This window comes from Notamacropus eugenii, chromosome 6 (assembly GCF_028372415.1).
Source record: "Notamacropus eugenii isolate mMacEug1 chromosome 6, mMacEug1.pri_v2, whole genome shotgun sequence".
NCBI lineage: Eukaryota > Metazoa > Chordata > Mammalia > Diprotodontia > Macropodidae > Notamacropus > Notamacropus eugenii.
In genome coordinates, this window is record NC_092877.1 from 43,609,262 (window position 1) to 43,621,949 (window position 12,688).

The 12,688-nt window shown below is 43.4% G+C and overlaps 1 protein-coding gene across 1 annotated transcript in view; it reads left to right on the plus strand.

Annotated features, from left to right (window-relative positions):
* Window positions 1–2,591: 2,591 nt before the first annotated feature.
* SPON1 (spondin 1) overlaps window positions 2,592–12,688 on the plus strand; it is a 397,925-nt gene continuing 387,828 nt past the window's right edge. Inside the window, exon 1 of the mRNA XM_072619685.1 lies at window positions 2,592–3,508. Within this exon, the coding sequence (XP_072475786.1) occupies window positions 3,286–3,508 (223 nt within the window). The 5' untranslated portion in view covers window positions 2,592–3,285. The remainder of the gene's footprint in view (window positions 3,509–12,688) is intronic.

Here is a 12,688-nt window from a genome sequence, read left to right on the forward strand (position 1 = left end):
TCAGTTTCCTCATTTGTAAAATGAGGGGATTCAACTAAATGACCTCTAAGGTTATTTCCAGCTCTAAATATACATACACCTATCATATTATAACATATCACATGCTGTATAATATCTTTTGCATTTGTGAAATGCACTGTCCTTTGCACATGCCACTGAGCAGGAAAGGCTATGTTCTTCCTGGGAGGGTATATACTTCCTTTTCAGGGCATGCTCACTTTTCCTCCCATTCCTCCCATTTCTTCCTCCATTCTTCTGTGTCTAAACAAATCCTATTCATGCATCAAGGTCTAAGTCTGGCAAACTCCATGAGGATATAGGCCACATCTTAATTACATTTGTATCTCCCTTGTGCCTAGAACAGAATGTTACAGAAAGTAGATTGACAGAATGCTATGACTTTAATTTCATGATGGTAGTGTATTCTATTTTTAAGTCACAGAATATTGTGCTCTGCCATGATGTGGCCTTAGGCACACAACTTAACCCTTATAAGCATAATTTTCTTGATCTGTAAGAGGAGTGAATGAACTGGATTATTTTTAAAGTCCCCTCCAGTTCTAAGGAAAGAGAGAAGGAGGAAGGGAGGGAACAAGGGAGGAAGGGAAGGGGAAAGAGAGAAGGAGAGAGGGAGGGAGGGAGAGATAGTGGGGTGGGGTGGGGTTGGATAGCTAATGATTAAAAACAGAGATAGAAGACCCAAAAGTCTGTCAGATGATAAAGAGGATTCCTGATTGGCTGAGACTTAGACTAGGATTATGAATCTGGCAAATGAACTTGATCCAGCCTGCCCATAGAGACAAATCCAAAATTTATGTATGGGTGTTTTGGGACAATAAAAAAGCTATTTCTTCCTAGGGGTCTGGTAAGGGGTCAGGACCTGGAAATTATGCCAGGGGTTGCTAACCAAGGAAAGATTGAGTAAGCCTAGGAAGCTTAGGTATTACCTAGGCCAAGGCTAGGTGTGTGTGTATACACACATACACACATACCTTTAACAATCTTCCTCAGGTATATTATTTCTGAATTTGTATAGTCTTTTATTTTCCTTTTTAATAAAGCCTAGTAAACATAGATTTGTGGTATGGGGATAAGAGTGGAAAAAGTAGTAATTCCAGATTCAAATATCCAGTTACTGTGAGGGTATCAGAGAGGAGTATGGGAAAGAATGGGACATGGCAGATGTTTGAATCCAGGATGCAGGTCAGTTCTGGAAACAAGGTCAGGGGATTTGATGCTTAAAATTGGAATAGAATGAAGGTTTACAAAGGAGCAGTCATAAACAGGAATATGTTAACTGGACAATCAGAGGTGAGTGGTAGGGGAGTATGGTAGATATAGTGGATTCAGTTGGACTTTGGCACTTATGGGTGTTGGATGCAAAGAGGTGCACTATAATAAGGGGATCTCAGGGGGTAAGGGAGGCTAACTATGACTGCCTCATAGGGCAGCTCATGCCGTCAGACTTTGAGATTAGGCGTAGGGAAGCATGGTTGCCACGGAGAGGTAGCATCCCTCCTCAGGAAGGAAGCAGCCCTCCTCACCGAATATTGGAGCCCTGGGAGAATGCCCTACCTCCCAAGCTTTGCTCCAGTTAATTACAACTTTATAAAATAGTAAAATATCACTCAAAAGGGTAGGGTCCCTAAGACCTATTCAAAGGTGATGCAGAAAATTTATCATCAAGGCCTAAAGCAAGATGCTAGCTTAATAACTGGCTGTTAAATACAAGATATATAGTTCCCTCACTCTAGACATCTGGCAAGGAAAAAGAAAAGTCTGTAGCTTGAATGAAGAGGAGAGGTGATCAAGAAATGGAACAGGGCAGGAGACTAGGATGACCTGGAGTTAGATACAGAAGGAGAGATTAACTGTATTTGAGATAAGTATGGGCACAGAAACCCATTCAGGTGTAGTGGAAGATCCAGTAAGCCAGGGGGCAGCACGAAGGCATCTGATGCCCACAGTTGTGGTTCATTTTGTCTCCCTCACAATTTCCCCTAATATCCTCTCCAGACTTTAATAAGAGGGATAAGAGAGCAGAGGAACAGTGCCTGTGTTGGGTGTGCAGTAAGATTCGAGTTAGGGGACTGAGCAGGCAAGGGTGCTGGGTTAGATCTGAGTCCAGATCCTGAGTCCAAATCCGTACTTATTAAGTATGCCAACCTTGGGCCAAGTTTGCATAAAGTATGAAAAAAGTACTTTTGCAGATCTTTAAGGACCATAAGAATGTCAGCTCTAAGTCAGCTCTTAGTGTTGATCCACCAGGTTCCTCTATTTAGGGAAATGGGAGGAGAGAGGAGATCAATCTCCTTCCTCCTGATGCCCAGCCTTCCGCTAACTGGCACCTTTCCAGCCACTGGCCCAGCTCTCTATGCTTCCCCAGCAAAAGGTCCTGGCAAGGCAGCGTCGAAGTTACAGCCGCTCCTCACCCCTCCCCGAAACAGGGAACCCGCCCCAACAGGCCGGCATCCTGGCCCCATCAGTAGTTGGCTGGAGGGTGGGGCATTGAGGAAGGAAAAGAGAGAGCGAGTCTAAAGATAATGATTACCCACAACTGAGAAGAAAAGCAGGCCCTCGTTTGAACTTTTAGAAGGACCAGAACAACAACCACCCTGCCCCCCAACACCTTTTAAAATTCTGGCCTCTCCTCCCTTCCCCTCCCCCTCTATCCCGTCCAGTTGGCGCACAGTGGCCAGACTTGGGCCGGAAGGCGAGGGCTGAATTTCGATGCTGTCAGCCTAGCTCACATGGTGAGCGTGGCTCGAGCCTGGCTGGATGTCTAGGAGACAGGCAGCCGAGGCAGCAGCGGCAGCAGCGTCTTCCTGCGCTCTGTGATTCCACCAAACCTTGGGAATACCGCCGGGCAGAGTAAACATTACAACTGCTAATCACTAGCTCTGAAAGAAAACAGCGCTTCACTTGGGGATCTGGGCAAAATCAGCCCTCCTGCCCCCGCCTCCCTCCCCCCTCCGCTCCCTCGCTAGCTCGCTCGAGCCGGCGGCAGCTGATTAGAGAGCAGGGAACATTCCCTCGCTGGCTCGCTGCTCTCGCCCTCTCTTTGTTTCTTCCTCCTTTTCCTCCCCCTTCTCCACTCCTCTTCACAGTTTCTAGCCCCTCTCGGGGTCTCTGCTCCCTGGGGGCGGGGGAGCTCCGTCCTCCCAGGCTGGAGCTGACGAGCCGCTGCCCTGTTCAGTCGCCTCTCCTGTGCCCAGCTTTCTTCAGGGGGCATTTCCACAGCGGCGGCGAGGGCTAGGAGCACAAAGTTGGGGAGCTCCTGAGAAGATGGGACTTTCTTCTCCACCCTTCCCTTGGGCGCTCCTCACCCTGGCGCTGGCCCTCACGGGGCTGGCGTTCCCAGATGAGACCCTAGACAAAGTCCTCAAGTCTGAAGGCTACTGCAGCCGCATCTTGCGCGCCCAAGGCACCCGCCGGGAGGGCTACAATGAGTTCAGCCTCCGGGTGGAAGGGGACCCAGAATTTTACAAGCCGGGCAACAGTTACCGGGGTAAGTCATCTGTGAGCCTGGGCTGAGGTCACCCCAACCGGGCCACTTGGCCGGGCTACTCTGTCCCGAGTCTCCCTCCGGGCGGGTGGCCCCTGACCGCGTGGGGGAGACTGGGAGCCGGCCCGAGAAGTTCTGAAGGTTCGTCTCTAGCGCCTGGAACGTCTGCAAAGGGTCTTTTATTGTTTCTTCTCCTAGTTTGCCAACTTGGAAAGGGCTCAGGCGTCTGCTCTGGGGCAGTGGGGGTTTAGCGGCAAGGGTGTTTTTCTGCCACCTCTGCCCAGGCGCGGTGCTCAGGGTGGAGTGAGCTGAGCCGTCGGGGCAGCCCGCGGGCTGCTCCCGGGGAGCCCGGCTTCCTCTCGCCTTCCGTTACTTCTGCCGCCGCGGGCTCCGGGTGAGCTGAGTAGAGGGTTTGAGGACAAGCAAGAAAGGGCGCTAGGGTCCGGGCGTTGGGGTTCGGGAGTGGGGGTTACCTGGGCTACCCTCTTCCTCCTCCCCCATCCCCCAGCGCAGGTGTGATCGCTAGGGCAGGGGCAGGGCAGGGCTGGAGCAGGTTCTTTGGTGCCCCGGGGGGAAACGCTGGGATTCCCACCCCGCACGTTTTCTTTCGACTGCTGCTTCGGTGACTTCCCGGGTGAGGGCGCTTGCATTTTTTCCTTTCTAACTACCTGGCCTTTGGCAGATTCACCTGGGACCTTATCCCACCTGGGTCTGAAGCCCGTCGCGGTAAAGCCGGTGGAATTGAGCTAAATACTCTGCGGGGGAGTCCCTTGCTTCCTCCTTGTGAAGGCAATCTTTAGCTTCGAGGCCTGCAAAGCTGGCTGGAGGAGGAGTCACCTGTCAGGCCCTTGGTCTCATGTAGCGCCCCGGCAAAGATAAGAGTGAGACCTGGAGCCCATTTCCTGGACGGAGTTGGGGGACTGCAGTCTATAGATCAAGGTTACCTTCCCCCCTTTTTGACTCCATTTCTCAAGCTGGGTCTCTAGTTTGCCAGTCTATCATTCCTCTGCCCAGCAGACATTCCCAGAAAATGGGGGAGGTGGGAGGAAGATATTATCCCTGGAGGGGAGAGAGCAGCTTCGGAAAAGCAGCTTGGTTTGAAAGGGGAAAAAGGGGCTACAAATAGTGAAAGGAATGCCGCACACTCCCATCTTAAAAGAGGTCCCTGAATGAAGGGACTCGGCAAATAAAGACTGATCTATCCTCCAGCACTCCTGGGGAGGATGCGCCAACACAGTAGCAGAAAGTTTCAAGGAGAGAATTCTGCTAAAAAGCGGTCTCTTGCCTAGCCCTCCCTTTCTCGTCCTAAGACGTATTCAGCTGCGTGTTTCGATGCGACATTATCCGAGACACTTGAGAGAGTGAGAGCCGGAGGCTGGCCGAATTGGCTGAAATCCTTTCCGCTGGCTGGACACAACCTCCTTCGCTCTGATCCTGGCCCAGAGGCCTCGCTGCGCCCTCTGCAGTTAAGGACAAGACAATCACAGAAGGCTGGCAGGTGAACTGTTTTCCTGTTACATAAAAACTCACCTCAGAAGGTGAGAAGGTCCAAGCAGGACACGGAGAAAAGCAGAAGACTTGTCATAGAAGACCCCAGCTGAAGCTCGGGTGAGAGCTAGCCGACAAGTCTTCTAGGGTCACAGGAACGTAGGTCCTTATGTCCTAACAGGATTTCCCTTCCATCCCAAAGCCCCAAAACCTGAAGTCGGAGTAGGAATAGAAAACTTACTGAATTTAAAAAAATTTTTTTTTTGACTTAAAAGAGACTAGAAGAGGAAAGGGCACAATTCTACAATTCTTTTTGCCTTTTTATGGAAGGAATAGCACAGTGTATTTGAGCACAGACCTGCTAATCAGGAGACCTGGGATCTAGTTTTAGCCCGGCACTAAGTAGCCTTAAGGAATTTATTTTATCCTCTGGACTGGGGTTTTCTTATCTGTAAAATAAGAGGGAAGAACTATCTGAGCTTCGCAGCCTGCTGCACTAGAATAAGCCCCATACTGGGAATAGAGAGCTACTTTTGAATTCTGGATACCGTGCTTTCTGTCCTGACCTTGGGCAAATTATTTCATCTTTCTGAACCTCAGTTTCCCCATTGGTAGGATGGGTTTAATCATACACGTACTACCCACCTTTCAGGTTACTTGGAGTTTGAAGAAGGACTTTACAAATCTTTACGTGACATATTATTATTTAACATTCCTCAGCTCTGACATCCAATGATTCCACTCAAATAACACTTCTTTTATGAGGTTTCCTGGCTCCCTCAGCTGGAAGCATTCTTTCCCTCATCTTATATAAAATACATATGTTTATAGTATATGTAAATTATATATATGTAAAACTTTAAAACATATACTAATTTGTATTGCATTTATTTAGGTATGCTTGCTAGTAGGAAAGTCACCATGGAGGGGTGTGTGTGTGTGTGTGTGTGTGTGTGTGTGTGTGTGTGTGTGTGTGTAAAATGGTGGTATCTGGTGGCATCTGCAAGAGTAGCACAGTCTTTAAGGACATCATCAGGAAAGAGGCCAATAGCAAGGTGGACATATATTCGAGTTACTGCTATCTTTTATTTTCATCGTTGGGGCTAGTCTTTGGCTGAGATTACTTCACCTTCTTAGCTAATGAGAGTTTACTGTCAAATCTTTTCTATTACTTTGGGCCAGTGAGCCTCATTATGGTATGAAGATGATTCTAACTTCCCTAAGTCTATGCCAGTAGAGCCCAAGATCTGGCCAGTCCAACCAGGTTGTAAAGGCTTTAAGTCTGGTGATGGGTTATGTGTTCATTATGTGCCCACAGATGAGTCTAATAAGCTGGGAGAGCTTCGTCTGTGAGCTTGCTGAAAAGGGATGGATTTTTCAGCCAAACTCAGAGCATCTGCTAAATTTTACATAGCTTGATATCTGCATCAGTGGAAGGATGTACCTATGTAGCTGAAATGACACACTCCTGAAGCATTGAGACCTGCATAGCTTTACAGTACTTTAATATTTCAAAGAATTCACGATTTGGTCTGTCTGGGCATTTCCTTTTCCAAAATACTACCCTTCATCCTTTAAATGATGTGATGAGTTTCAGTAGCTTAATAATTTCAATTGATGTGGGAACCTTCTAGGGCCAAGCTTTTTTGCCTTAAGCTGGGTTGGGTCTCAGACGGCAGATTTTACCTCTATTGTAGGCTTGAAGTCTTTCTAGCTAAAAAGTAAACAAACTAAGTTTTGTTTGCTGGTATCACCCTTCAGGAACCCAGGATGTCTTGGATCCCTTCAGCTGTCCCACTGGGTTGGCAGAAAATGGAGTTTGTGGAGGATAGATGTGTCCTATCATTTTTATTAGATTGTAATAGGTCAGGAATGAGGGATTATTCATCCTTCTAGCTCCTCTGGCATCTAATGTAGGAGTTTATAAGATTTAGAGAAGTAAGATCTAAGAAAACATGTAGTACAGTTTCCTTATTTCAAAGATAAGGAAACTGAAGTCCAGAAAGGGTAAATGACTTGCCTAAGGTCACGCATGTCATAAATTTAAGAGCTTAGATTTGAATCCAGATCCTCAGATTTCATATTCAATTGCTTTTCAGTTATACCATGACCACATCATATGACCCTATAAGTTGTAGGTAATTTATAAAGGCTTTAAATAATTAATAGCCCCTATTTATCTTATCATAAAACACACAGAAAAAATGATATATAAAAATTTTATACAACATATATAAGCATTTGTAGAATGCTTTTCTTGTATCAGTCATATAAGGTAGATAATAATGTTGTTATTTCTGTTTTACAAAAAAGGAAACTAACTCAACCAAATTCACATTGTAGTAGGGTAGATTCAAATCCTAGAACTTGGCTCTTTTGAAAAGAAGTTTAGTGTGGTTCCCTTAAAACCACTGATTAAGTAATTTCAGTGCAGAACTGCATTCATCATGCCTGTAGCCTTTCCACTTTTGATTCTGGGATGGTATTATTTTACCCTTGGTTTATGTCCTGACTTGCTTGATGTTGTGGCAAACATAAATAAAAGGGAGACGATACAGGGGTCTTCATCTTGGACTATATTCACCCTATGAATCTCATTAAGTCATTAGGAACCAAATGGTGCTGGCTTGGTTGATGTGACATTTTCTACATGAGAGAGCTGGCTTGTGCCCCCTGAGAACAATTATGTTAAAAGTAGTTCTGATGTGTTTTGTACAGCTTACTGACCACAAAAACAAAGATGTCATTCCTGTTTTTGCTAGTTTGTGAAGTGGGACAAGCACAAACAAACCACAGAGATTTGGTAGATGAGTGGTTTGTTGGCTTGCCTTCTTCTCCTGGAGGGGTGGCCTAAAATGGACCCCAGAAAGCCCAAAACCCAGTTCCCCCATATATGTGTCTACAGCTATAAATGCACATATGTTTACATGTGTGTCTATATGTATTCCCATGTATGTAGTTTAGATCAGCCAGATTGGTCTTCTTGGTATCCCTTCCTTGTTCAAACCATTATAGGCCCACTAATGTGTACTGAATAGGATTATAGATTTGGTGCTGAAAAGGGACCTTAGTGGCTATCTACTCTAACTCCCATATTTTACAGATGAGGAAATTGGGGCCTGGAGAAGTTAAGTGAATTTTCTAAGATCACTCTGGGCTGGGATTTGTACAAACAGCCTCTGATTCCAAAGCCGGGATCCTTTTAATTGCCCTAAGCTGAATAAAGTTCCAACTCTTTAGCCTGATTAACTGGATCCTTCACAATCAGGTGCTAACTCATCTTTCTAGTGTTATCTTACACCGATCCTCCTTGTGAAGTCTCTACTGCAATCAGATTATTGCCCCCTGCAACATCTTACAGTTTTCCCACTATGTTCCTTTGATCCTAGAATGCCTTTCTCCCATCTGGGCCCATTGACATTCTAGCCATCTTTTAAGAATCTGAGGAGAAATTTTATATGTCTTAGGTTTATAGAACTTATATGACTTTATATGATCTTGTGCATCATACCACTAACGCTCTGAGGACAAGGAATAAAACAGGGAAACAACTAATTGAATTATTTAGAATAAATTTACATTGTTTAAAAATTTTCTGTCTCATAGTTAAGTAAGAGCCCTGTGTCTGCTGCTTACTTTCTGTGTGACCTTGAGCAACCACTTAAGTTCTCTGAGCCTCAGTTTATTTCTCTGTAAAATGAGGATAATGATAACTATTATGTTTACCCAATATGGTGGCTTTGAGGGTTAAATGAGATAATAGGTCATTCTTAAACCCATGCTTTGGAAAAGTTACAGCACAATCCAAATGGAATAGTGTGTCAGTTGCTGAATGAATATCCCATCTTGGAGAAAGCAACATGGATGGGAGGTTCTCTACCACTCAGTCTTTGGTGTGGGGCAAATCACAGCACATTTTTCATCTCTGTTTCTAAATCTATTAGTAGAGAAGGTGGACTTGGATGGTCTTTAAGATTGTTTCTGATTATGTGATTTGAAGATGCTGTGAAAGAGTTCCAATTATTACATCTCAGATAGGAAGAAGAACTAGGTCTATGATTCAGTAGTATAAGCAACTCCCTGTTAGGAAAAGTCTCTCTACTAATTCAGGTCAGCACCTTCTTTGCAATTTATCAATCTAGGGAGTTGACAAGAGCACTGAGAGTTTGTGACTTGTCCAGGGTCACACGGTCGGTGTGTGAGAGGTGGAACTCAACTACCAGTTTGACCACAAGTCTTCCTAGCTTCAAGGCCAGCTATATAATTCAAGGAATCAAGAAGTATCTACTAAGGACCTACTATGTTCTCAGTGTCAAACATTTCTATTCATTGTATCTTCTACTTTTTAGGCAATCAAAGTGACATTCAGATGAGCTATTGAGCATGAGGTTGCCTAGATTCTCCCTCCTCCAACCTTCTGACAAAGGTGAAGTTTCCCCTCTGCCCTTTCAGATCTTTTAAATTTCCTATTGAAGTTTCATTTGTGTTTTTTACCCCTCAAGGAACATTTCAATGTCTCTGATACCATGAAGTATGGAGTGACATTTCTTTATCTTGAAGTTGTTCCTTTTATATCATAGGAGCTCAATAATTGAATAAATTGCTACATAGTAAAACATCTGCTATTTGAAGCCCCAGGAAAATGAGTCATTTTAGCTTGCTGAGGCATGTGGCATTGAGGCACAGTTGGCTAGACTATTTTTCATCCTTGATATGATCTGAATGTTTTCAACTTACCATCTCTGATCACTAGTACTGATCCTAACCCTCCTTTTTTCCACAGAGAAGAAAGGATACTCAGTTACCACACAAGCATTCAGGGTATCTGGGACATCAGATATGGGACAGGCTTTATGTCACTTGCCAGAAAATATAAAACAGAAAGCACTTGCATCTGAAATCACAAACAAACCTTTCTTTCTCTCTAGTAGCCTTCCTCCTCTCCCAGGAAACACCACACGCTTATGATGCCACTGTAGAGTTATGTTCCCTTTCCCCCTCTCACCAGAGGAAAAGACTTAGAGTTACTAGAGAATGACTCTATGTAGTCCATATAACTCATAGAATTTGCGAAGAGCAAAATCCAGGTTTACTTTTCTACGCTTGTGGTATCAAATACAAATGAAATAGATCCTGTTTGGCTCATGTTGACTTAGAAAGCTACAAATGAACATTATGTTTTATCATTCTTTGTTTCTTTGTTTCCTTGCTTGTTTCTTTCTTCGTTTCCTTTCTTTTCTTTCTTTCCATTTCCCAGTTACATTGTAGCTTCATTCAGATCACACTTGGCTTCAGGCCTAGAGTTTGACACCTTTGATCTGTGCTGTACTTCTGGCTTTGTTTCTTCTTGGCTCTGGTTCCTGGTTGGCTTAAGAATTTGGCGTCATTTAGCAAAGAGTACTAGACTTGGGGTCGGAACACCTATGTTCAAATCCCAGCTTTGCTATTTGCTACCTGCATAACTTTGGACAAGTCATTAGTCTCAGGTTGTTCATTTGTAGAAGTTGGGCACTTCTAAGGTATCTTCAGCTTGAAATTTCTAAATTTTTCACTCTTCATTTCCATCTCCGTTGACATCTCTCATGCTTTTTTGCTTTTCTATGAGAATTCTGACTTTTGTCATCTATGGTGATATATCTGTAATCTCTGTTGCCAAGGAGCCTAGGCTGGTGGATCTTTTGATCTTGAGTATTCTGAGCTGTCACGGACTATGTTAATTGAGTATCTGCACTGCTTGATGTTAATGTTGTGAACCCTCTAGAAATCGGAAGTCACCAGGTTGCCTAGGGAGGGTTGAACCAACCCCAGTCAGAAATGGAGCAGATCAAAATTCTCAGAATTGGACCCATGAGTACCCAAGTACTTCCAACCTGGGTGAGATAGAGAGACCCATCCTTAATTTTAAAAAGTTCTGACTTTTTGTACACATTAAATTCTAGCTCTTTTTTCTTTTCTTAAGTTTAGCCAACTTATGAGATGTAGTCTTTCAGTTTATGACTCTTTTATGTAGTGTTTTAAAACCCAAGAGTATTGCTTTGTAACCAGAGAGATTGGGAGATAAGAACAGCACTTAAATTGCACAGTTATTGTGAGGATCAAATGAAATCATATTTATAAAGGTCTTGGCATAAGGCCTGGCACATGGTAGGTGGTGGTATATAATTGCTTATTTCTTTCCCTCTTACCCTCAAAGAGATGAGAATTATGGAAGTATTTCCAAGTCTGGAGCAATTCAGAATGTCTGAATGTATCAGAAGATTGGATACCAATATAACAAAGGTTTTACTTTTCCTAGTTCGTGGCCTCATTCATAACAGCCACTCAGCAAATATCTATTGAATGAATGGGTAAATATTTTATTAAATAATCAATTGACATTTAGCAAATACCCACAACTTACTGGATTCAATGCAAATGGAGCCATGTGAAAGGAACAGAATTTTCCCATGGTTTTTCCTAATGGCAGAGTAGCGCCACTAGATCCTTTTCCACTCAGCAACAGTCATAAAATTAACACAGTTTTTCAGTTGTAAGGGACTGCAGTGATTGTCTCATCCAACCTGTGTCCCAAAAGACATGCCTACCAAAACATTAAGTAATTAAGTGGCCATCCAACCTGTGATTGAAGACTACCGATGGGGAACTACCTCTTGTGAACTGTTCATATCACTTATGGATAGTTCCAATTTTTAGGAAGATATTTCTGACATCAAACTTAAATTTGCTTCTTTGCAATTTTGACTTATTGTTACTGATTCTGCTCTCCAGAGGAAAATAGAACAAGTCTTCTTCCTCTTCCACATGACAGCCCTTCAAATACTTGAAGACAGCTGTAATGTTTCCCTCAGTGTTCTTTTCTCTAGGCTAAGTATCCCAAATTCAATTATTCCTCATATGACATGGACTGAAGACTCTTCACCATTCTGGCTTCCTTGCTCTCCAGTTTACCAATGTCCTTTCGAAATTGTGCTAACTGAACTGAACAGAAAACTCCAAATGTGGTCTGACTAGGGCAGAGGACAGAGAGATGATTACCTTATTACTCCTGGAATCTATGCCTCTCAATGTAACACAAGATAGTATCTGTTCTTTTGCCTGACATAACACAGTACTGGCTCATATTGAATCTGCTGTCCAGTAAAACTCAGATCTTTTTCAGGCAGATTGCTATCTCGTCACATTTCCCCTACTTTTCATTTATGAAGTTGATTCTTTGAATCTGAAAGAGAATTTACCTTTAACCTTTTAAAGTTTGACTTTCTTTCATTTCACTCCATGTCCTTGCCTGTCAAGATCTTTTTTACTTCTTTCAGAATGCCCTTCACTTTTGTTTATTTTTATTGCCACCAAATTGGTTTCTATTTTGTTTCTTTGGAAAGATTCGACACTAGAGATTCAAGTTTTTGTATTCTGATAATTCTTTGTGCAGGCTATAAATTTTTCTTACATGTTTCTTAATTTCTCTGTTGAACCATTTAGGAACATCCTGTTGTGGTTCCATGTCCTCTTGGAATCCAGGGGGTCCTCTCTCTCATCATGTATTGATTTATTTTCCTTTGTGTTGTAATACTTATTCAAGTATGTTTGGACTTATGTAGATGTCCTGGAGGCCAGATTCCTTTCTGTTATTCATTTTTCCCTCAGTTGATTTATTTGCTTATGTTCAAAGGTTTTAACTGAATTTTCTTCTTCCTG